The sequence below is a fragment of the Sceloporus occidentalis genome, unplaced genomic scaffold (genome assembly GCF_023333645.1).
Source record: "Sceloporus occidentalis isolate IW3139 unplaced genomic scaffold, rSceOcc1.0.p SCAF_6, whole genome shotgun sequence".
Lineage (NCBI taxonomy): Eukaryota > Metazoa > Chordata > Lepidosauria > Squamata > Phrynosomatidae > Sceloporus > Sceloporus occidentalis.
The window spans coordinates 2,390,031-2,415,771 of NW_028316986.1; the positions used below are offsets into that span (position 1 = coordinate 2,390,031).

The following is a 25,741-nucleotide window of genomic DNA, read 5'->3' on the forward strand; positions in this document are numbered from 1 at the left end:
CTGCAGACTGAGGTCTACCAGATTATTTCCTATCTGGTGACAGGGACATAGCTAGACACTTCTCTGATTTCCAAGTTTGGGAAAGGCGGAGAAAACCATACAAGGTGGTTGTGTGGCAAGCAACACCTGCTAAAATCCCCTCTTTAACATAGCCATTAAAACTACTGGAGCCCTCTCTGGTTTTCAGTTTGACAACAAAGAAGTTGGAGAAACATCTGGCTATGTCCCTGTAACCAGGCTCAGACTGATGACATCCACTGAAGTCTACTGGATTCATTCTCTATCTGGTTACAGGGACATAGCCAGACGCTTCCCTGATTTCACCTCCACAAGCCACTGATTTAGCTACAGCATCTAAATGGTGAGCTGGGGGAGGTCTTTTCATAGACTCATAGAATCATAGAGTTGGAAGAGACCCCAAGGGCCATCCTGCCATGCAGGAACTTGCAATCAAAGCATCCCTGGCAGATGGCAATCCAGCCTCTACTTAAAGACCTCCAAAGAATGAGACTTTCGTCATGGCAAAGTGTGGGATAGGATATCAAAAAAAAAAAAAAGAGAGAGAAAGAAAGAAAGAAAGAAAGAAAGAAAGAAAGAAAGAAAGAAAAGGCATGCACAGGTGTAAGATGGACTTACACTTGCCTATGTCAATAAGATGTTGGCTCATATCTATGGGCACTGTCTCTCCCATATCTTATTTCCTTCATGACCCACAGCCATCTTCCTCTGTCACTGCTGTCTTTGCAGGTACAAATGCACCAGTGCAGTGCACCAACAGGATTTCATCCTGCATTTGCTTTTGGAGGTTGCAGGGAACCAATTACAGTTTGAGTTTCCCTCATCCGAATTCAGGAATGTTCCCAAATCCAAAATTGTCCACATGGGGGGCTGAGAAAGCAACACCTTTGCTTTCTGATGTTTCATTGTACACCAGCTTTGTTTCATGCACAAAATTATTTAAAATATTGTGTATAAAAGGACCTTCAGGCTATATGTATAAGGTGTATACAAAACATAGATGAATGTCATGTTTGTGCTTAGGTCTCATCTCAAAGATACCTCATTGTGTAGATGCAACTATTCCAAAAGCCGAAAAACTCGAAAATCCAAAACACTTCTCCTCCCAACAACATTATGGATAAGGGAGATGCAACCTGTATCTGATTTATAGAGATAACCAGAGCATTATGATGTATGTGAAGTTGAAGGCTTTCATAGCCAGCATCCATAGTTTTTTGTGGGTTTTTCGGGTTCCATGTTCTCGAACATTGCCACAAAAGCCGAAAAAACCACAAAAAACAATTATGATGTATGATTAGCCATCACTGATGTTCTGGAAAGGGAACTGTTACTGTACATGGCAAAATTGGCTTTTTTTCTAACTGGGCATGTAAAGAAAACATGACACAACTGTAGGCCCGTTACAGACCGCCCAAAAGGGGCGGTCTCAGGCCGCTGCCGGTTGCAGCGTGGAAGAGCCGCAGCAGCCAAACTGCGCGAATCCTCCGCGCTGCAAAAAAGGAGCGCGAAAATTGCGCTCCTTCCGGCAACCCGGAAGAGACGTCGCAAGTGCCAAAGCGCGCACTCGCGATGTCTCTTCTGGGTTTGGACATGCGGATGCAGAGCGTCCTCTACGTCAAGATGGCGGCGCCCATCTTTATGGGCGCCGCTATCTTGACGTATTGGTTACGTGCGAGGGGCAAGGCGCATCCGGAAGCGCCGCCCCTCGCGCGTAATCGCGGCGAGAGGACAGCGCCTCTTAGGCCCGTCTGTAATGCGCCGTAGTTTGCAATCGGCACTGTCCCTCTATCGACACGTTTTCCATACTATCGGAATGCTTTTTGTGCTACTGTCCATTCCTTTCTTTCTTTCTTTCTTTCTCTCTCTCTTTCTCTCTTTCTCCCGCTCCGTCTTTGGCAACCATTCAAATGCTCAGCTTTGGGTGTATTCTGTTTTCTCGGTGTGAGCCTTTCCCATTTCTCACTGTGTACCTTTTCTGTCCCCATCCAGCCATTGAGAAAGAGCCCATGAAAATTGGCAGGGGCAGAATCTCGCTCCAGGGATTGGGTATTATTAGACCCAACAAGAGTTCTCTATATCCCCTTGTGGTCCAAGGCAGGGTTGGGCAAAATGTTGTCCACGGGCCACATGTGGCCCCAAGGCTGCTTTGTGGCCTCTAGGACTCCTGAAATAAATAAAAAATGCCCTGTCTCATCTCATCTCCAAGATATCTCAGTCCAAATATTCCAAAATCCAAAGCGTTATGGATAAGGGAGGCTCAACCCATACCTTAATATCAGGTGGAGGGGATTCAGTTTGGAATGGCACTAAACTTTTTTAATGACTGCCTGCCAACTTCCATGCCCAACATGGTGGAAGGTCCCTTTCTCCTTGGCCTTGACCCCCTGCCTGCCGCCTTCCCTTCCCCTCCATTGTCCATCACTTGCCTCTTCCTTTGGGGTTCAGAAATCAGACTTGATGACTCTCCTATGAAAGGCGCCAAGGGCCAAGGGAAGACCAAGGAGAAAACCAAGGCAGCCAAGGAGGACAAGAAGAAGAAGCAACAACAGCAGCAGCAGCCTCCTGAAGCTCTTGAGAAGAAGAACAAGCAAAAGATTGATGAGCTGAAGGTGAGAATGTCATAGAAAATGTAGACCAGCCCTCTCCAACAAGGTCATGTTGAATCTACAGTTAAACCACTCTGAGAAGTTGCTATCTAACCTCTGTTTCAAAACCTTTGATGAAGGAGAGTCCGCCTCCATCCAAGATAGAGTCACAACACTGCAGAGTTAGCAGGGACCCTAAGGATAATCTAATCCAAACACTTGTAAATGCAGAAAATCCACAGCTTCCTTGATAGATGAGCAGCCAACTTCTGCTAAAACAAGTTTGGCTCTGCACTACCAACTAGAAAATTAACTGAGAATATAGTTGCCACTCTTTTCTTGCAATTTGAGGTCCATGGTCTTGAATATTCACAGAGGGGCAACCTCCATTATTTTCAATGGAGCATGCCCCCACAGCGCATGCCCTGTGCGCGCTCCCAGGCACGCGCTCCATTCAAGTCTATGGGGCTTGAATATAGGCGAGTCTCCTTTTTCGCGGAGGGATCCAGAACAGATCCCCTGTGAAACCTGAGGGACAACTGTAATTCATATATAGGTCCCACTGGCCATACAAGAGACCTCAAATCAGGGGTCGGCAACCCCTGGCCTGCAGGCCACATGCAGCCCGCCGAGGCCGGGGGGACCAACCCAAGCCTGGTCCTGCCGCCGATTGCCAAAGGCCCCGCGCCGGCGGCAATCGGTGGCAGGACCGGGCCACTCAGGTGGGGCCTTTGGGGGGCCGCCGGCCTCCTGCCTCTCGTGCGAACGGCCTTTGGGGGGCTGCCGGCCTCCTGCCTCTCGTGTGAACGGCCTTTGGGGGGCCGCTGGCCTCCTGCCTCTCGTGCGAACGGCCTTTGGGGGGCTGCCGGCCTCCTCCCTCCTTCTCGGCCTCTGTGGAGGCTGAGAAGGAGCCCGCAGGCCCGAGAAAGAGGGGGAGGCCTCCAGCGCTGGCGCCCTGCCGGCTCTTTTTCCGGCCTCTGACGGGGCCTGGGCCCCCGTCAGGGGCCGGCAAAGAGGGGGAGGCCTCCAGCGCTGGCCCCTCCCCCAGAGGGTGGAAGCTCCACCCCCGGCATGCAGCTACGCCCTGGAGGGTGGAAGCTCCACCCCCAGCACGCGGCCCCGCCCCCGGAGGGTGGAAGCTCCTCCCCGGCTTCGGCCCCCCAGTTGTCTGAGGGACAGCAACCCGGCCCCCAGCTCAAAAAGGTTGCCTACCCCTGCCTCAAATCATAGAATAATACAGTTATAGAGCTGCAGAATTCCCTCAGGGGTAATCTAGTACTCTGGACATTTTTGGACAATTCTAGCCAGTTCCGCACTTGGATGATTCTGAGCACTGCTGCCCTTAAACCAGTCAAGGAACCCTCCATAGAAATAGATGGACTTATTCCCTTTTTTAAAGAGATTGGATGGTCACTTTCCATGAATGCACCACTGTGCATTCATGCACCACTGTGGATTCCAGCAATGCCAAGGGACTGGATGGTGATGATGATGATGAAAATGAGAATTATCCTGCCTTTCTCTCAAAATTGGAACTCAAGGCAGCTTACAATTTTTAAAACTATACAGTCGGCCCTCGGTATCCACGGGGGTCCATTCCGGACCCCCCCAATGGATACCAGAATCTGTGGATGCCCAAGTCTATGTTGTCCCCAATGGCGGTGCAACCATGTGGCCGTACCACCATTAGAGACAATGGATTTTCAATAGTGGCACATGCACATAGCCACATGTGGCCACATACATGTGTCACCACTGGGGACAATGGGGGCTATCCATAATGGTAGCATGGCCATATGCACCACAGGAGCAAAGTTTGGAAGCTACTGGCCAAGGGATTCTCATATACTAATATACAGTCTCCCAGGTAGCCTGGCCTGGATCTATATAGATGATCCCCTGGGGTCCCCTTTCAATCCTATGATTGTAGGATAGGAAAAGCCAGTTCCCCATATATGGTCTACCAGATAGCCTGGCACTGAGCTGTATAGATGATCCCTGGAGTCACCTTTCAATCCTATGAATGTAGAATAGGAAAGACCGGTTGCTCAGATATGGTCTACTAGATAGCCTGGCACTGAGCCGTATAGATGATCCCTGGAGTCCTCTTTCAATCCTATGATTGTAGGATAGGAAGGACCAGTTGCCCACATGTAGTCTACCAGATAGCCTGGCCCTTAGCCATATAGATGTTCCACCGGGGTCCCCTTTCAATCCTACAACTGTAGGATTATCCATTTGAACAGCAGCCTCCTTCTGGTCTCACAGGTCACACAACCCTATGACTATAGGATAGGTAAGGCTGGTCGCCAGATGTTTCATGGCCTGTGCAGCCAGCTTGGCTAACACGACTGGTTCCTTGTCGCCCTAGGTCTTCCCCAAAGAGTTGGAGCTTGAGTTTGACACCTTTGAGGACTGGCTACATACCTTCAACCTTTTCCGTGGGAAGATTGGCGACGATGATGACAATGTGGCAGACGATGATCGCATCGTGGGCCGGTTCAAGGTGGGTCTGGACCTGATGGGAGCAACTCGAGAGGAGTTTGTAATGTCACCACATGCCACAGTATCCTTTTTCCAGAGAGGTGCCCATGTGGAACGGTTGCAGGATTAAAAACAAAGAGTCTCATTGCATCTTAGAACTGGAGGGCAAAAATGCTCCTGACGCCACATATCTTAACCAGCCTCAGCTGTTTTTTTAACCCTCAACCAACCCTGAATTGCCCTTCTTCTTCCCAAACTCCAAAGAAGTGAAATTGGGTCCTCCTATTATCCTTCAGGGCTGGCATTAAGCTTCTAAATATGCTGCAGGGTCTACTTCCTCAGATGCATTTTGTAGAGTGCCACGCAGACCTATATATGCCATTAGTGTGTTTCCCATTCTCACCTGCAGGCTATAGCTTCTGCTGCCTTTGTCCACCAATGACCATAATTAAAACTGGACCTGCCACTTTATTTACATATACAAAGTTTGAATTTTGAGTTTGAATTTACAATCTCACATACCAATGGCATATATAGGTCTGTCCCTGGCTCTCCACTCCATCAATCGCATCTGAAGAAGTAGACCTAAGTCTGTGAAAGTTAATGGTGCCAACGTCTTTATTTCAGTTAGTCTCAAAGGTACCACAAGATCCCTTTGCATATCTGTCTTGGGGTTACCATATGTCCCCCTTTTCCTGGGCATGTCCTCTTTTTCAGTCCTAAAATATATAGTAGATATTTAAAGTCACCATAGCAATTGTTGTTCTGCAGTAGTGGGTTGGTAAATGTGCCCTCTTTTTTGCTTTTCAGAATACTGTATAGTGGTTCCCTTGGTATCTGCTGGGGTTTGGTTCCAAGAAGACCCCCCGTGGGTACCCAAATCTGTGGGTGCTCAAGTCGCATTGAATACAATGGTCTTGTAAAATAGTGCCCCTTCTATAAAATGGCAAAATGAAGGTGTGCTTTTTGGATTTTTAAACAAATATATTTTCAAGCCATGGATGGTAGAATCCATGAATCCAGAATACAGAGGGCTGACCATATGATAGTCCTAATCTATCTGTCTATCTATATGTATTTCAGTGTTGTAAGCCGCCCTGAGTCCCAGCCTTGGGAGAAGGACAGGATATATATATATATATATATATATATATATATATATAATTCTATATTCCGCCCTTGCCATACGTGGAGGTTTCACATATGTTGGAGTCCCATTCATTTCAATGGCAGCGTGCTCCTTTTGCAAAAGGACCTAAGACGGAGGATAGTTAGCAAATACTGTGCTTTATCCAAACCAGACTTAGGTTCCATTTAAACCAGACTAAAATGACTTCTTGCACCCCAGGGCTCCTTGTGTGTCTACAAAGTTCCGCTCCCGGATGACATTACCAAAGAAGCCGGCTACGATCCCAATTTTGGCATGTTCCAAGGAATCCCCAGCAATGACCCCATCAACGTCTTGGTCCGGGTCTACGTTGTGAGGGTAAGAGCAAAGTAAAAGTAGTTTTCAAGCCCCTTTTCTGCATACATACTAGGTGGCAGGGGAGGTGTGCAAAAATAAGGACATTGTGTCCCCCCCCCCCTCCAATAACAATTCTTCCCTCCCCAGTGAAATTTGCCTTCTGTCCCTAAGGCTCCAACATTGCAGAAAATTAGGGGTGCATCTAAACTGTAGAAATAATGCAGTTTAGACTTCTGATTTGATTCTTATGCTCAGTAATTCCAGTTATCAAATTTCTAGTAGTCTGTCCTACATAAATCTTTCGGCGTGGACATAGAATAATGTATATAATGTCCATGCCCAAAGACTTATGTAGGGCAGACTACTAGAAATTTGAGAACTAGAGTAAAATCAGAAGTGGAAGTCTAGACATCCCTTTATTAGAACATTGTTCTCAATATGGCCATTCTCCAGACTCCCTTATGAAATATGCAGTTTGACAGCACTTTTAACTGCCCTGGCTCTCCATCCTACAGAATCGTGGAATGTGTAGTTTTTTGAGTCATTGGCACTCTTTGGCAGAGAAGGCTAAAGACCTTGTAAAACGACAAACCCCTAAATTCCTTAGGATGGAGCTACAGCACTTAAAGTAGTGTCAAATGGCATTATTTCCTCAGTCTAGATTCACCCTACAACTTCTGCAGAGCCTTTAGAAATACTGTTTTGACATTCAAAACAAAGGTAAAAATAAAGAAACCCCAGGAATATGAAAATAGCAAACAATTGTTTAAACCATTAGGTCTGAATTATTTTCAGCTCGAAATTTGCAGTGCTAGAAATGCTAGAAATTTGGAGACTGAAGGAAATTTTCATTTGGAGGGGCAGAATTCTTATTTAGGGGAAAGGCCCTATCCCCTCCCAGATACAACCAGGAGCACCCTGTTAGTAACACAGGCTGGAAAACTGATGCAATTTGATACCACTTTAAACTGCTGTGGCTCCATGCTATGAACCTCTGGGGTTTTTAGTTTGTTGCAGCACCAGAACTCTCTGGCAGAGAAGGCTAAATATCTCATAAAACTACAAATCCCAGAATCCTATGGCATTAAGTGCTGGCAGTTAAAGCAGTGTCAAACTGCATTAATTGTGCAGTGTAGATATGCAGCCGTGTTCACTCTTCCTGGATGGGTTGGATGAAGCTATTCTTTAGCTCTTTGTTCATCATCCAAAAACATAGCTGCTATTTTGGGGAGGAGGACAGATGGAGAGGCAATTCAGAGGATGAAATGCAGCTGGAAATGGAAGAGGGATTTAACTGACATACTGCATGAATTTTTGAAAATAATAGCAAAAATTGTAATTCAATTGTAGTCATTCAAAATTATTTCTAAACATTATTGAAATAGTAATATTTTTTAAAGAAGAAAAATAAAAACCAAGCCTTGATCATTCTCATTGGAAAGGTATGAAATGCAATTGCAAACTAGCTTTGACTGTTGATGGGGTTTTCTTTCCAGGCAACCGATTTGCATCCCGCTGACATTAATGGAAAAGCCGATCCCTATGTCGTCATTAAGCTGGGAAAGACAGACATCAAGGATAAAGAAAACTACATCTCTAAGCAGCTGAACCCAGTTTTTGGAAAGTAAGGCAACCCTGCAGAGAACCCAACTGGTTTTGCCATATGCCAGCCATTAACAGCGGCCAAATCCAGGGCCTCCCCAACCAAAAAGGCAATCTGGGGTTGCTTTAATACTGCAGTATTAAAGCAGTTTGACACCACTTTAATTGCCATGATTCTATACTATGGAATCCTGGGATTGAGGCAGACAGACCAGGCTCAATACTTCAACTACAAATCTCAAGTCCGCAAGATGGAACCATGACAGTTAAAATGATGTCAAACTGCTTTACATCTGCAATGTGGAAGAGCAAAGGAATATCGTGTGTGGAAGGCCACAAATTGCCTATCATGGGAAATACATTGGGAAGAGAGGGGTGGAGATTTGGATGATCAATAGCCATGGCTGCAGAACAGCAATTCTATTTCATTTAAAAAAAAAAAAAAAGGTTTCCTCGCAGTCGCACATTTCTGTCTTTCTCCCATTGCAGGTCCTTTGACATTGAGGCCACGTTCCCCATGGAATCAATGCTGACTGTGGCAATCTACGACTGGGACCTGGTGGGCTCCGATGATTTGATTGGCGAAACAAAGATAGATCTGGAGAACCGATACTACAGCAAGCACAGAGCGACCTGTGGCATTGCCCAGACTTATGCCATGTAAGCATCCTTCCTTCTTCGGAGCTGAATTTTGCACTAGTGAAGCCTTGTGTGCAATTGCCATAGACTTGCCTTTTGCATGTTGCAACTGTGTTAAGATTCAGTGGCCCTCTCCGCACAAGCCAAATAAAGCATCCTTTCCCCTATCCTCTCAGTGTGCAGATGACACAGGGCCCAATACCTGGTTCTGCTGTGAACTGTCCAGATAACATGCGGCCAAACCTGAAGTATACCACCCTTAACATGATTTTAAATAAATCACCTTTTGCTCTGGATTCCCCCAGAAAATCCAGAGCCTCCCACTGCAGTGCTGGGCTGCTGTTTACAATGCATCCCACCATGACATCCGCCACCGTCACCACTGCTGCAAATCATAGAATCATAGAGTTGGAAGAGACCTCAAGGGCCATCAGTTCCAACCCCCTTCTGCCATGCAGAAAGATAGCATGAAAGCACCCAACAGGTGACCATCCAGCCTCTGTTTAAAAACCTCCAAAGAAGACTCCACCACTCTCCAAGTCAGCATGTTCCACTCTTGAACGTCTCTTATCTTCAGGTAGTTCTTCCTAATGAATAGGTGGAATCTTTTCCTGGAGCTTGCATTCATTGCTCCATATTTTAGTATCTGGAGCAGCAGAAAACAAGCTTGCTCCCTCCTCAATATGACACCCCTTCAAATATTTAAACAGGGCTGTCATATCACCTCTTGACCTTCTCTTCTCCAGGCTAAACATACCCAGCTTCCTAAGCCGCTTCTCATAGGGCACGGTTTCCAGACCTTCCACCATTTTGGTTACCCTCCTCAGGACACGCTCTTTAAAAGGTTTTAAAAGCAGCCCAAAAACAATCCTAAAATACCATTTTAAAACAGAGCAGTTTTCAAGCATTAAAACTCACCCAGGGCATGTATGTTGTTGTGTGCCTTTGAGTCGTTTCCAACTTATGGAGACCCTAAGATGAATCTGTCATAGGGTTTCTTTGCAGAGGGTATTTCCTACTGAGGCTGAGAGAGTGTGACTTGCCCAGAGTTGCCCAGTGAGTCTCCATGGCTGAGCTGAGATTCGAACCCTAGTCTCCAGAGTCACTGTCCAACTCTCAAACCACTACACCACACTGGACCTCCCTGCCTAACCATGCCATCCAACATTTCACAGATCACAACACTGACAACATTTCACAGGGAAAAGTCATGTATGGCCAAGCAGCATCAGAGTGCAATGAAGATGGCAAAAATTATTCATGAGGACACAATCTAGGAGAGGCTGCATCTGTTTGCTTTTGCCTGAGTTGACTTGGAAGCACAAGACTATTCCTTTGCCTTTCCCTTGTGTTCAGTTGAGCATAAACTACTTCTGCACTTCAATCTCAGACTGCAGCAGTAGAAGCTGTGTGCCCTGGACTGCACCCTCCTCACCGCTGCTTTGGGAGAGAATTTCTGAATGATTATTATTAATTACCTTGAATCATAGAATCATAGAGTTGGAAGAGACCACAAGGGCCATCCAGTCCAACCCCATTCTGCCATTTGAGGGCAAATCAAGCCTGTGTATAGTCATGAAAGTGTGCCTTTTTGAAAAGAGCTTCCTGGAGTGTGCAGACAGAATTACAAATGCAGATATGAGGACTGCATACCCTCCAACTATGCTGGTTTGGCAGGGACAGTCTCGGTTAATCCTCTGCCATCCCATGTTTTCAGCTCATTTTAAAATGTCCCAGTTTCTCTCTCCTCTTCCCACTTCCCCCCTTTGTCCTCACATTCACTTCAATTGCTGTAAACTGAGTCGAAAGAGTAAAAGCAATTTGCATTCCATTAACTCAGCCAACCTCCTCTGAAAAAATCTTATCAAGAAAACACCTTAATAGGGTCACCTTAGAGTCGCCATAAGTCACAAATGACACAAAGGCACACAACAACAACAAGAAGTCAGCAGGGGGAAAGGAAAGTAGAGGAGAAGGTGGAACCCTTCCCAGTTGGCTGAGGCAAAGGCAAACTGCTGCAGCATCTCTCCTCGCTGGTGTCTTTCTTGTTGGTCGCTTTTGCCATCTTGACCACACTCTGATCTTTCTTGGGCACACACATCTAAGTTTTCATGTGCAAAGTGTTGGAAGGTATGGGAATAGTCATAGAATTATAGAATCATGGAATTGGAAGAGACTACAAGGGCCATCTAGTCCAAACCCCTGCCATGCGGGAAATCACAGTCAGTGAGGTATCTGTGGGCTCGAGAGCCTAATGGCATGTGAAGGCTTCTGTCTGACTGACTCACATTTCTGCCCACAGCCATGGTTACAATATCTGGCGAGACCCCCAGAAACCTACCCAGATCCTCTCCAAGTTGTGTAAAGAAGGCAAAGTCGATGGACCTCACTATGGGCCCGGAGGGAGGGTGAAGGTGTGCAACCGGGTCTTCATGGGCCCCACAGAAGTGGAGGATGAAAACGGTAAGTGGGGATGGAAGTTAGTGGGCATTAATGACTTTGGAGTCAAGAGGGCTAGAATCACGCCACCTGGATCTTAAAACCAGAGTAGACACGATTCTCTGATCATAGTGCAAAGGAACTGAGTCTTCGAAGTGAACCCAAAAGCAGCCCTGGTAGTACAGGTTGAGTCTCCCTTATCTGGAATACTCCAGAATTGTCCAGATGGGTGGCTGAGATAGTGACACCTTGCCTTTCTGATGGCTCAGTGTACACAAACTTGGTTTCATGCACAAAATTATTTTTAAAAAATACTGTGTATAACCTATGGCACACATGCCAGAGATGGCACGCAAAGCCATTCTCCCTGACACACAGAGGGCAAGGAGTAGGAGGAAGAGGCACACACCTGTTCCTCCTCCTTCCCGACTCTCCCCAACCTTCAATTGACTCTCCGGAGGCAGCTGGGCCTGGGGACAGTGCAAGGGAAGGAGGGGGAACAGGCACTCACCTGTTCCTGTTCTTCCTCTTCTCCCTGGGCCTTCAGCTGTCTCTGGAGAGGCAGGTGGAGGGCGAGGGGGAGAAGTCCTGCTCCAGAAGACCTACCCCCAGAGGGTGGAAATCTTGCTCCTCGTGCCAGGTAACACCTGGTGCTAGAAGGCCTTTTAGTTTGGGCACTTGGCCCCTAAAAGGTTCGCCATCATTACTTTCAGGCTTTGTGTGTAAGGTGTATTTTGGGTTCCATCTCCAAAACATCCCATTATATATGTGCAAATATTCCAAAACTTGGGGGGAGGGGGAAAATCAGAAATCAAAACATTTCTGGTCCCAAGCATTTTGGATAAGAACAACTCAACCTGTAAAGTAAAAACAGTTTTACTTTACTTTTCTTTTTTTCCAAAAAGCAAGTTCCTGTGCAGATAGGTTCCAAAGAGCATCTGCAACCCAGATGCATAGCATCATAGAGTTGGAAGAGACCCCCAAGGACTATGCAATCCAACCCCTTTCTGCTGTGCAGGAATACATATTCAAAGGACTCCCTGTGACTGATGTTCATCCAGCCTTTGTCTGAAAACCTTCAAAGAAGGAAACTCCACAGCCCTCAGAGGCAGCAACATCTTCCACTGTCAGATACTCTTACTGTCAGGAAGTTATTCCTGATGTTTAGGTGGAATCTCTTTTCCTGGAGCTTGAATCCATTCCTCTGTGTCCTAGTCTATGGAGCAGCAGAAAACAAGCTTGCTCCATTCTCAGAAAATCAGAGTAATATCAAAAGACAAACTACGTTTACCATGGTGGGGGGAACAGGGATGTGGTGGGACTGGCCTTCAGGAACTTGGGTCACTCCTTTAAAATTCGGTCTAAAATCCGGAGTGTATTCATCAGTCCACCGACATGGGAGCTCTCAGCTACCATTGTTCAAAGGACACCGTTCATGATGTAAGCAATATGCTGAATTTATTTGTAGGCAGTAGTCCCCTTTCACTTCTCCTTCTTGAGATGCAGTTGTGTTCATCACAACATAATCTTGTTTTTGCTGATGCTCTCTTGCTCTTTTCTCTATGTCCTCAGGTCAGAAAAAGCAGACAGATGAGCATCTGGCTTTGACAGTACTGCACCACTGGGATGAAATCCCTCGTGTGGGCTGCAAACTCGTGCCTGAGCATGTGGAAACACGGCCTTTGCTCAACCCGGACAAACCAGGAATCGAGCAGGTGCCTGCTCCCCCCCCCCCCCCCCCTCAGTCTCGGTTGTGTCTTGCCTGCACATGTGAAGGCGTGAACAATTCATATTTCTCATGTTTCATTGCACATTCAAACAGTTTCCCTATGCTCATTCCCATGATCTTCAAATGCAGGGCCACCCCATATTGGTAGCAACAGTTGACCCTCTACAGAATCCTAGAGTTAGAAGAGTTCCAAGGGCCATCTATTCCTGCCCCCTGCCATATAAGAATACACAAATAAAGCAGTTTCACTTCCCCACTGACAAATGACATGGTTTAAAAATGCATTTGGATGGGAGGCAGATATAACTAGAGGGAAATGGGGATATATGAATGGCCCTTAATGGAGAGCTGTTTTTTTAGTTTTTGTGGGTTTTTCAGACTATGTGGCCATGTTCTACAAGAGCTTGTTTCTGATGTTTCACCAGCAGCTGCGGCTGGCATCTTCAAAGAATGCTGGCATGGAAGAGAGTGGGGTGTATCTATACTGTGTGACCCTTGGTTGAGAGGAGCGATCAAGAGCCAGCAAATGCAAATGAAAACCAGGCAGGGTCAGGGGTTTTCCCAGCCAACAATGGATTCCAATTAAACAGATACCAATCCTCCTGGCATATCTTCCCACCCTGAGACAACAGAAGAATACACAGATTAACATGCAGATCACTCCTCGCTACCCAGGGACACTCTATCTATCTATCTATCTATCTATCTATCTATCTATCTATCTATCTATCTATCTATCTATCACCTCCATGCCAGTATTCTCTGAAGAGGCCAGCCACAGATCCCAGCGAAACATCAGAAACTAACTCTTCTAGAACATGGCCACATAGCCCAAAAAACCCACAAAAAGCTACGGATGCTGGCCATGAAAGCCTTCAAGCCATTTCTCTGTTTTATTGTCCCTACTCCCAGGACAGAGTGGAGTGGCTAGTAGCAGTGATTCCCAAATTCTATACTTTCAGGTGTTTTGGACTTTGGGTCCAGGAAGTCCAGACCATTGGTCAAGATGGCTGAGGCTTCTGGGAGTGGAAGTCCAAAACACCTGGAGGACCAGAGTTTGGGAAGCACTGGCTAGAGGTTGAATTTTAGTGGAATTCCAACACCGGAGGCCTTGGGGTACATGGGAGCTGCTAACTGGTTCTTTCCAACCTTGCAGGGACGGCTGGAAATGTGGGTGGACATGTTTCCCATGGACATGCCGGCTCCTGGCCCTGCCATCGACATCTCACCAAGGAAGCCAAAGAAGTAATGATTTGCACTGGGTTTGAGCAGGGAGGGGTGAGCTGGGAGCAGGGTTCAAATGGAGAGTCATAAACTTGGGATGACAAAATAAGAATGGTTGGACAGATAATGTACAAAGGTCTGACTGACTAGAGAGAAAACAGAGATGGACAAATAAGGTTCTATGCCTCTGTGGGCAATGGTGTGGAGCTAGTTGGCTGTGTAGACCACCACAACCCCAAGACCTTGGAGAGGCACAATTCCCACCACATTCCCAGTGGAAAAAAGAAATACAGTTGGCCCTCCTTATCCACAGATGTTTTTTATCCATGGATTCAAACATCCACAGCTTGAACATATTCTAAAAAAGTAGAAATTCTAAAAAGCAAACCTTGATTTTGCTATTTGATATAAGGGGCACCATTTTGCTATGCCATTATATTTAATGGGACTTGAGCATCCATGGATTTTGTTATCTGTGAAATATCCTGTAACCAAACTTCAGCGGATAACAAGGACCCACTGTAAATAAAATCGCACCAAAATGCTGCCAAACAGCCTCTAGGGGAGAGGACAGGGAAGACACCAGAATGCATTCCCATACCATAGATCCCTATAGACTGGTTGTGCAGAGTGTATCTTTTCTCTGTAATAATAATAATAATTATTATTATTATTATTATTATTATTATTTCTACCTGGCCTCTCCAACAAGATCAAGGTGGCTTACATCAATAAAATCCATACAATACAATAGAATATAATCCCACAATTCCCCTCCCTCCTTAACCCTAAATGAACAACAATACGTACAAACAACAATAACTATAATAAAATACAGTTAAGATCATTAAAATGATTAAGACAAGAAATAGGGCAGTCAGTGAGATAGTCAATAGGATTGTCTGTGTCAGTGGGGGCGACTGAGTCAATTATTCTGGGAAGGCCTGTCGGAAGATATCCATCTTGACAGCCTTTTTAAAGCTGTCAAGGTTGGTAATATGTTGGATCTCCTCCGGCAGGCCAGTCCATAATTTGGGAGCGACACATGAAAATAATAATAATAATAATACGTTTTATTTATAGACGGCTATTCCGCAATGATCATAGCGGTGTACAGTGAAAATTGAATACAATACAAATACAATGTGACAATTAAAGCAGGGAGAAGTCTCGTCCTTCAGACAGTCCCTGATGTTGCTGGGTCTGCCTGATGGCTCCCTCTGAGGCCAAGATGACAGTTGAGGAGGGAGGGGCCTCTTCCTTCAGGCAGTCCCTGATGTTGCTGGTCTGCCTGATGGCTCCCTCTGAGGCCGAGATGACAGTTGAGGAGGGAGGGGCCTCTTCCTTCAGGCAGTCCCTGATGTTGCTGGTCTGCCTGATGGCTCCCTCTGAGGCCGAGATGACAGTTGAGGAGGGAGGGGCCTCTTCCTTCAGGCAGTCCCTGATGTTGCTGGTCTGCCTGATGGCTCCCTCTGAGGCCGAGATGACAGTTGAGGAGGGAGGGGCCTCTTCCTTCAGGCAGTCCAAGATGTTGCTGGGTCTGCCTGATGGCTCCCTCTGAGGCCAAGATGACAGTTGAGGAGGGAGGGGCCTCTTCCTTCAGGCAGTCCCTGATGTTGCTGGGTCTGCCTGATGGCTCCCTCTGAGGCCGAGATGACAGTTGAGGAGGGAGGGGCCTCTTCCTTCAGGCAGTCCCCGATGTTGCTGGGTCTGCCTGATGGCTCCCTCTGAGGCCGAGATGACAGTTGAGGAGGGAGGGGCCTCTTCCTTCAGGCAGTCCCTGATGTTGCTGGGTCTGCCTGATGGCTCCCTCTGAGGCCGAGATGACAGTTGAAGAGGGAGGGGCCTCTTCCTTCAGGCAGTCCCTGATGTTGCTGGTCTGCCTGATGGCTCCCTCTGAGGCCGAGATGACAGTTTAGGAGGGAGGGGCCTCTTCCTTCAGGCAGTCCCTGATGTTGCTGGGTCTGCCTGATGGCTCCCTCTGAGGCCGAGATGACAGTTGAAGAGGGAGGGGCCTCTTCCTTCAGGCAGTCCAAGATGTTGCTGGTCTGCCTGATGGCTCCCTCTGAGGCCGAGATGACAGTTGAGGAGGGAGGGGCCTCTTCCTTCAGGCAGTCCAAGATGTTGCTGGTCTGCCTGATGGCTCCTCTGGGTAACCATGGCCAGCCTGGTCTTTGTTGGTGGCAATAAATTTTTTCCAGAGGACCTAATTGCGCGGGGTGGATTATATGGAAGAAGGTGATCCCTCAGATAGGCTGGCCCAAGCCATGAAGGCCTTTAAAGGTCATCACCAACACCTTGTACTGTGCCCAGAAACTAATAGGCAGCCAGTGAAGAGATTTTAAAATCAGTGTTACATGGCCACTTCTCGATCTCCCGGTGACCAATCTGACTGCTATGTTTCTGGACTAGGCACAAGGGTAGCCCGTGTAGAAAGAATGTAGAAACATATCTCTGTAGAAAGAATGGAAGAATGAAAGGGTCCTTCATTTGTGGCAGCACTGGATTTTACCTATGAGCTTGTAACACCAGCAAGTGAGGACAATGGGAGTTGCAAAAATTGGTGGCGGGTAATGCATGTAGCCTTGAGGAAGCATGTTCAACATCAGTGCTCTAAGGTCCTATGTGAATGCAAAGCACTATTACCACTGGGGAGGGAATGGGTTGTTTTAGGGGTGCAACCTCAGATTTGCAGGGAGACTGTGCCCACATGGTTCCCTCTTTTACCCCTCTCCCTCCTGGCTCACCCCTTGTCTCCCTTCCTTCCTCTTTGCCAGATACGAGCTTAGAGTGATAGTGTGGAACACTGATGAGGTAGTCCTGGAGGATGATGATTACTTCACTGGCGAGAAATCCAGTGACATTTTTGTCCGGGGGTACGTAGATACGGCCCCGCAAGGCCCGCCAGCTTCTCTTTCTGTGTGTGAGCTTCTTGTCATCTTGGTGCCGGCTGGCTCTCTGGTTCTCCTGCAGGGGACAAGCGCTCTTGCTTCATGGACAGGATGTCTCCTCCTTGTGGGCATCAGTAATGGACACTTTTCTGTTCCGCCTTTTTCTTTTTTGTCCTCTGTGTGTCCTTGTACTTGTTGTGGCGTGCCTCTGTCTGCTTTGTGTGATGGCTAGGTATGAGCTGCGGGTAATTATTTGGAACACCGATGAGGTGGTCCTGGAGGACGATGCGTTCATGACGGGAGAGAAGATGTCAGACATCTATGTCAGGGGGTAATTGAACCAAGTTTCCTGCACGGCCCTTCCTCGGGGTAGGGTTACTGCTTGGTGGGTGGGTGGGTGGGTGGGTGGATGCACGGGGGTGTTCCCCTCCAATATTTCATTCTCCCCTACTGATGGAGGCACCACTTTTCAGGATGCACCTAGTGCAAATCCATAGCTTACGACAGTCTACCAGAGGAGCCAGGAGAGGACTGGAGCACATTCACAATATCAAATGATTGTGCTATCATTGCACTTCAACTGCCATGATTCCAGCAAGTGGAATACTTTGGTTTGTTGTTTGGTGAGGCACTAGAGTGCTCTGGTGAAGGATATTAGATCCAGCATGGTGTCGTGGTTTGAGCGTTGGACTATGACTCTGGAGACCAGGGTTCAGTTGCTCACTTGGCCATGGAAACCCATTGGGTGGCCTTGCCGGGGTAGCTGTGTTGGCCATTTAACAAATACAAACAAAAATCCATCAGTGATACCTTGCTCTGAAGATGTCAGCCACAGATGCTGGCAAAACGTCAGGAGTAAACTCTTCTACAACATGGCCAAAAAATCACAAAAAACTATGGATGCCAACTATGAAAGCCTTTGACTTCACAGTGATACCTTTATTGGCCAACCTTAATGCACAATATACTTGTTGCAAGCTTTAGAAGCTCCATGGGCTTCTTCATCAGGCAAGATGTTTCAAACCAAACAGGAGAAGAAGGAAAAACTATTGGAGATGTTAGTCAGATGTTTGCATGTTGTTTCAGTCCTTAGTAAAGGTGTTATGATGGGGAGGATATGTTTTGCAGGCAGGGTCCTCTCCTTCTGGCCATGCGGCAATAGGAAGATTTTCAAAGTCCAGGAAACTTAAAGTCAGTTTGCATCTCAACAGGGACCCCTCTTTTACAATCCAATATGTTGTTGCAGCCTCAAAAATCAAGGCTTGCGGCGACCTCCCGGAGGGCTTTCTCTGTTGTCGCCCCCAGGCTCTGGAACGACCTGCCGGACAAGATCCGTCGATTAACATCTCTGGACAGCTTCAAAAAGGCTGTCAAGACGGACCTCTTCAGGCAGGCCTTCCCAGACTGAAATATCCCGGCCCCAGGATCTCAGGATCTCCCCCCTCCTCAGTAATGTCTCCAAAGCCCCCTTTTCTTTTCTTTAGAACTGAAGTTACAGTGGTTTGTTGGTTGGTATTATTTTGTTTAATTTATTGTTATTTTAACTAGTTATTGTGGTTTTAAATTAGATATGTTGTTTAATAACTTTTTATTAATATTTTAATGTTGTAAACCGCCCGGATTGGTTCGCCACAGGGCGGTATATAAATAAAAATGTATTATTATTATTATTATTATTATATGTCTTCATTCCAGTGAAGTCACAGGCCTCTTTGTAGGCAGAGAACAATGGAGTCCTCAATGGAGTGGGTCTCTTCCAACTCTACGATTCTATGATTCAACTGAGGTCTTTAAGCAGAGGCTGCATGGCCATCTGTCAGGGATGCTTTGATTGAGATTTCCTGCATGGCAGAATGGGGTTGGACTGGATGACCCTTGGGGTCTTTTCCAACTCTATGATTCTATGAAAACAATTTTTTTCTTCTCAAATTTGGACCGGATTGGCATGTTTTACCTCTACACCACCAAAATGTTCCTGATGCAAAAACTTGAAGAGTTCTTAATGAATCCATTGTTCTCTGCCTACAAAGAGGCCTGTGACCTCACAGGAATGGAAACATATATTGGATTGCCAGAAAGGAGTCCCTGTTGAGATCCAAACAGACTTTAAATTTCCTGGACTTTGAAAATCTCCCTATTGCCACAAGACCAGAAGGAGGAGGACCCTGCCTGGCAGAATTCAGAGACATAGCCATGTTAGTCTGAAAGATCAGTATGCAAAGGGATCTTGTAGCACCGTTGGGACTAAGGGTCATATCCCATGAGAAAATACATCTGAATGGAATGGGAGAGTGCCTCTCCGCATGATATCCTATGGCTTCCATTCTCTTTCCGAGCTGCTGCTTACGTCACTGATGACACACAGATGATTGACATGCATTTTGAAGTGGCACAAAGTAGTGCAGACGATAATCATGCCAAAAAGGAAGCAATTACAAGGGGATAATGAAAAGATCCATTTTCCTAGTGGGAACGACGGACCTTTTGGAATCGATTTACCAACACACAGCAAAGGCGAATTGCAAACTGGTTTAAATGTAAGTGGGAATGAACCCCTAGTCTCCAAGGTGCTACAAGATCTCTTTGCACATCAGAAGGCAAGGCATTCAGATGGCTTCCTACCCAAATGGTGCCCCAAAAAATTTGCCTTCCAAAGCGGCCAGTTTGACACAGTCCTGGGTCAGAGGAAGCCCTGCTGCTTTGTCCAGCCTAAGCTATGCATTTGCCTGGGACAGGATTGGGTGGTCTCTCCTGAAGGGGCTGAGGGAGCATGGATGCCTGACCAGGGAAGGGGTCTTGGGTTTCTTCTCCCTGCCGTGAATGAGGAATGCTCTGATCTGCTACTTTGCTGCATGCTCTTCTAACCCAAGTGTGGGTTTTGGAAGGGGCTATGTGTCTCTTGTATGTGAGCCCTCATCCTGCCAAGACAGCTGGGCTTGACTGTGTTGTGGATATGTGTGTGTCCACGAAAGCTTGTGTCTTGTTTGTGTAGCTCCTGGGATAGCTTGGTCCCCTCCCCACCCCCCGCACTGCATGTTTTGGATTGGGTGGGTGCAAGCAACCGTTAAGGGACGTCTCCAGCCAAGGTCCCAAATCCAACCAAGAAAGAAATGGCCTGCATTAGAACAATTTCTTGGACAGAAGACATAGCTTTTTTTCAATAGTAAAGGAACACATACAAAAATTTAAGTTCAGCAGTAATTTCTCCTGGGTCTCAAGGGAAATGGGGTGGTACGTAAATCTGCTCATTGGAGTTTAGTTTACACTTTCAAGCCATGGTCCCCAAACTGTCCTCTTTAAGAGATTTTGGACTTCAGCTCCCAGAAGCCTCAGCCATGTTGGCCGATAGTCTGGGATTCTTGGAGCTGAAGTCCAAAATCCCTTAAGAGCGTGTGTTTGGGGACCACTGCTTTAAAGGAACTTATCCAAGTTGCTACGCCTTATGTCCAAAGTCCGTTAGGCAGCTTGGATAGGTCCCTTAAAACTGCAAGCAGATTCACCTTTACATGGCAGCCAGTGGCCACTATTACTCTTGAATAACATTCACAGAAAAGTCAATTTTCCTGGTTACAAAACGGTTTCTGGATATTGATGGCAGGAGCTCCAAGGACCATCTACGCCAAGCCTCCTGCCAATCCTGCCATGCAGAAATATACTTCTACAGATTATCATTTGAGGATGTCTAGAAATTTGTACCTGATCCAGTATTTATAGTAAACATTCAGGGACTAATGTTTCGCATACACTTTATGCACATATCTGAAGGCAATTTTGTACACCATATTTCTGATAATTTTGTGCATGAAACAAAATTTCCGTATTCTGAACCATCAGAAAGCGAAGGCATCACTATCTCAGTCACTCATGTGGGCAATTTGGGATTTTTGGAGTATTTCTGATGTTGGCATTCCTGATAAGGGAGACTCAGCCTGCAGATAGCAGTTAGAAATACAGTTTGATCCTTAACACACTCCACAGCCCCTCAATGGGCAGATGTTTGCCATTTTCAACATGTGCTATTTTAACAGGCCAAGTAAGAAAGGCCACCATTTCTTTCCAAAGATACCAGTCAAACTTTCCTTGCCTCATTTTGGCAACAGCATAAGCCTTGATTCTTTAGGTCCAGGATGAGCTCTACCCAGGATCTGAACTGGCCAGCCCTCTTGACAGTGCAAGTGCATATTAAATAATCTGATTTCATGGCCCAATGCACAGGTATCTCATTTTGGCCTGCTGTTCCTCTTCTACTTGTGGCCTGCAACATGGACTTCAGAGATGCATGGAGTCCCTAGATCCTTTCCCTTCCCTGTTCCCAAAATGTGCAATCTCCTTGCAAGTGAGACGTCTCCTCCTCCAGATGTCCAACTCCAATGGAGTTGGCCTCTTGCATGTTTCCACTCCTGATCAGAAACTCTAGGTTGTCCTACCTTGTTTGGTCAAGCTGACCCTCTCCCCTCTCTCTGCCCGACGCAGGTGGCTGAAGGGGCAGCAAGAAGACAAGCAGGACACGGACGTCCACTACCACTCGCTGACAGGCGAGGGCAACTTCAACTGGCGCTACATCTTTCCTTTCGACTACCTTGCGGCTGAGGAGAAGATTGTCATCTCAAAGAAAGAGTCCATGTTCTCCTGGGACGAGACCGAGTACAAGATTCCGGCCCGACTCACGCTCCAGGTGTGGGATGCCGACCACTTTTCCGCCGATGACTTCCTCGGTGCGTCATTTTGTTTATTTTTTTCATCTATAGCTTGACTTTCTCCTGGTATGGAACCCCAAATGCCCCCCAAAATAAGCTAAACCAAATGCAGTAATTAAAGCAATAAATAATATTGTGAAGTCAAAGGTTTTCATGGCCGGCATTCATTATTGTTTGTGGGTTTTTGGGGCTATGAGGCCGTGTTCTAGAAGAGTTTATTTCTGACGTTTTGCCAGCATCTGTGGCTGGCATATTCAATGAATGCTGGTGAAATGTCAAGAATAAACTCTTCTGGAACATGGCCACATAGCCCAAAAAAACCACAAAAAGCTAATAATTAAGCAACCGTATTAAACAACCAGTAGACCTTGGGATCTCACCCAACTCTAGGATTCTATGATGTTATGGATGGCCCTTGGGTCTCTTCCAATTGTAGGATTCTGCAATTCTATGGTTGTCCTTTGGACTCTCTCCCAATTCTAGGATGCTGTGTACGGCCCTTGGGGTCTCTTCCATCTTTAGGATTCCATGATTCTATGGATGCGCTTTGGGATCCCTTCCAACCCCATCTTTCTGTGATTCTGTACTCTTTACTGTCGAGGCTCATCCCCAGAGCTGGTGGCTCTAGCCTTTCACCACAGCCATAAGAGTCTGTACCATTGCTCCCTTCTCTTCCTTTTCCCCAGGAGGCATTGAGCTTGACCTGAACCGCTTCCCGCGGGGCGCCAAGACAGCCAAGCAGTGCTCCATGGAGCTGGCAACTGGTGAGATCGAGGTGCCCATGGTCTCCATCTTCAAGCAGAAGAGGGTGAAGGGCTGGTGGCCCTTCCTGGCACGAGACGAGAATGATGAGATGGAGATGACGGTAATGCAGCTGGAGAGAGGGACTGGGGGGAGGTGGGTCAAGGAAACCCAGAATTGACAAATCTAGACACAATTGTAGTCCGATGTTACAGATTATTTTTCAAATGGGGTTGGGAAGGTTGTCAGAAAGCTTTGGGTGTGTGTGTGTCATAAGTGTGGCAGCATTCAGCCCAAGTGTCCTGTTTTGCCCTTGGGAAGCTAGCCAGACTCCCAGCCTGAAGCTTCAGCAACTTAAGCAAAGAGAGAGAGTCCAAGCTTACCAAGACATCCGTAGAAATGCAGTGGTCATCTAATCCAGGCCAGATCCTTCACAAATTAGTAGACAGTCCAGAAAAGCAGTCCAAAGAGTAATACAAAAAAAGGCAGAGTTCTAGAGAACATGCAGCCAATCAAGGAGCAAAGCACCAGCGTGGCTTTCTCCCAAGTAAGATGGATGGTTGTCAGCCATACTGGATCAAGGGATATGTTGGGATATTTATAGCCTGGGTCTCGCAGGTGTTTCCCATTAGCAGCGTGCTTCTTACTTAAACACTGAAAGTGTCAGTGTCTTCTCTTTCCTGGCAGCTCTCTGGAGATGCAGGCATCAATAGAAGTATAGTGTCTAGATGAAGGGAAGTAATAGTACCACTGTATTTGCTTTGGTCAGGCTTCACCTGGAATACTGTGTCCAGTTCTGGGCACCATAATTCAAAAAGGATGTTGAGAAGCTGGAGTGTGTCCAAAATGGTGAAGGGTCTCGAGAGACTAAGGTAGTGTATGTTTAGACTGGAGAAGAGAAGGTTAAGAGGTGATATGATAGCCCTGTTTAAATATTTGAAGGGATGTCCTGTTGAGGATGGAGCAAGCTTGTTTTCTGCTGCTCCAGAGACTAGGACAAGGAACAATGGATGCAAGCTCCAGGAAAAGAGATTCTAGCTCAACATTAGGAGGACCTTCCTGACAGTAAGAGCTGGGAAGATGCTCCCTCAGAGTTTGCTGGACTCTTCTTGGAGGTCTTTAAGCAGAGGCTGGACTTCCCATCTGCTAGGAAGGTTTTGACAGTGAGTTCCTGCATGGCAGAAGGGGGTTGGACTGGATGGCTCTTGTGGTCTCTTCCAACTCTATGATTCTAAGTCTGGCTCCTCCTGTGAGAACTGTAGCTGCAGGGAACTCTGTTCTTTTGGCTACTGGGAACTTGCTCCCTGTGCTGGCTGCAGGCTCTTCTCATGGGCCTGCTGGAATTGTTTGCAGCCCTGGCATGTCCCCTGGGCTCTCAGACTTTCTGCCAGAGCCTTCGGGCTCAGAGGGCATGCCAGGATCCTGGTGGCAAAGCATGACACCATGGACTGTACATTCCCCCCTAATGCTTTAGGCCACTTGCTACATCACGTATTCAGGGGCCAGCATTGGGCACTGCCTTCTGCTTCTTTGGATGACCAACCCGGTTAACCTTTGGCTCCCCTCCTGCAGGGCAAAGTGGAGGCCGAGCTTCACCTGCTGACCGCCGAGGAGGCTGAGAAAAGTCCGGCCGGGCTGGCTCGTAACGAGCCCGACCCATTGGAGAAACCCAAGTAAGCCGTAAGGAGGGAGGAGAGGGCGGCTGGGAGCAGGGATGCCAAGCAGACACCCCCAGGATATCGGAACTGGGAGTGGCGGGTATTATTATTTACACATAGGGAACGTGCGTTGTAGTTTGACATCTCTTGCGGAGCACCGAACTGGGGGCTGCCTCCACCGTTTCCCCATCTGCACTGACTCCGTTCCACTCTCCCTCTTTCTCTCTTCCCCATTTCCTCGGTCCCCTCTTCTCCTCCTCCTCCTCCTCCTGCCTCACCTTGCCTTGCCCAGCCGCCCAGACACCAGCTTCATCTGGTTCCTGAACCCTCTCAAGTCTATCCGCTACTTTATCTGGCACACCTACCGTTGGCTGCTGCTGAAAATCCTTCTCCTGGTCCTCTTCCTTCTTATGGTCGGCCTCTTCTTTTACTCCATGCCTGGCTACCTGGTCAAGAAGCTGCTCGGGGCCTGAGTAAGCTTGGACTTTGGCCTGGGGTACTCCTTTCTTTCCCATCTACTCCTACTCCATCTACGTGGCATCGCTTCCAGACGCAACATACACCTGGGTGGGACAGGTGAAAACAGATGCAGGTGCAGGCTGGACAGGGAGGGAATGAGAGGAGCAAACAGAACAACAGACACCTTGCATTGGCTGCACAAAGCCTGCAGAGGAGAACAGGATGGTGGAAATGCTGTGTTCCTTGCTTCCCAGCCGTGTGCGGGTTTTTAAGAGCTTTGTTCCAGAACTGAGGTTGGAAAGAAGGTTCTGGGCTTCAGCTCTGTCCCAAGGTGCACAATTCAATAAGATACAGGTGTGCCTCAGTCCATGGAGTAAATAGGGCATTACTCCTTCTTTAACAGACAGTTTGATACTAGAGGCAGAAATAACATGGGGAGAAAATACAGATCACAGAAATAGCATGTCGCAGCATTTTAATTTTTTTATCAATACGCACATGTGAAATGAAGGAATCAGGTCAAGGAAGCCTTGTATAAGTAAAGAAAAACATTTCAAACCTGCTAAAAAGTACTCAAAGGCTGCTCTCAAAATGCATCCAGGGATTATTCCCCCCGAACCCCGTTTCATCAGCCTCTACCTTTCTTATGGTTTCCAGTCTGTTGGCAAAACATATAAATCTTTTTATTTTATTTTATTTTATTTTATTTTATTTTATTTTATTTTATTTTAACATACTGGTGGGTAGCTGGTCAGGGAGGTTTATATGCTTTCCCCTTTTCTCTCTCTTTTGCTCTTTGCACATGCTTAGTAAGAGATTTAGGAGGCAGCTGCTGTTTACCTTGCCTCTTGAAGGCAGGCATACATGGCTACAATAGGATCAGGCAAAGAAGAATCCTGCTCTTTCCCAGCTCAGCATAACCATTGAATTGTTTACAATGGACATGTTGCTGCAAATCGATACCATCAGTCTTTCTCTAGCTGTCCACTATCTTCCCAATGCCAATGCTGCTAAAAAAAATCTGATTAGACAGATGACAAGTGGGCAGAGAAGGCAACAGCATGCATACATGCAAGCAAGGCAGACAGTCCTTTCCTGCCACTGCCT

The 25,741-nt window shown here is 46.9% G+C and overlaps 1 protein-coding gene across 15 annotated transcripts in view; it reads left to right on the forward strand.

The window, feature by feature from the left end:
- Positions 1-25,741, forward strand: part of OTOF (otoferlin) — a 198,113-nt gene that overhangs the window by 166,420 nt on the left and 5,952 nt on the right. For 4 of the 15 annotated variants that reach the window (XM_089528703.1, XM_089528707.1, XM_089528709.1 and 1 more), the window contains 13 exons: positions 2,467-2,630; positions 4,978-5,112; positions 6,439-6,576; positions 8,052-8,179; positions 8,647-8,817; positions 11,099-11,259; positions 12,808-12,950; positions 14,121-14,209; positions 16,966-17,064; positions 17,312-17,410; positions 21,553-21,794; positions 22,463-22,641; positions 24,090-24,190. In XM_089528703.1, coding sequence (XP_089384829.1) covers positions 2,467-2,630; positions 4,978-5,112; positions 6,439-6,576; positions 8,052-8,179; positions 8,647-8,817; positions 11,099-11,259; positions 12,808-12,950; positions 14,121-14,209; positions 16,966-17,064; positions 17,312-17,410; positions 21,553-21,794; positions 22,463-22,641; positions 24,090-24,190 — 1,849 coding nt within the window. Of the gene's footprint in view, positions 1-2,466; positions 2,631-4,977; positions 5,113-6,438; positions 6,577-8,051; positions 8,180-8,646; positions 8,818-11,098; positions 11,260-12,807; positions 12,951-14,120; positions 14,210-16,965; positions 17,065-17,311; positions 17,411-21,552; positions 21,795-22,462; positions 22,642-24,089; positions 24,191-24,467; positions 24,672-25,741 lie in introns of all 15 variants that reach the window. The other 11 variants (XM_089528710.1, XM_089528718.1, XM_089528713.1 and 8 more) reach the window with 8 other exon arrangements.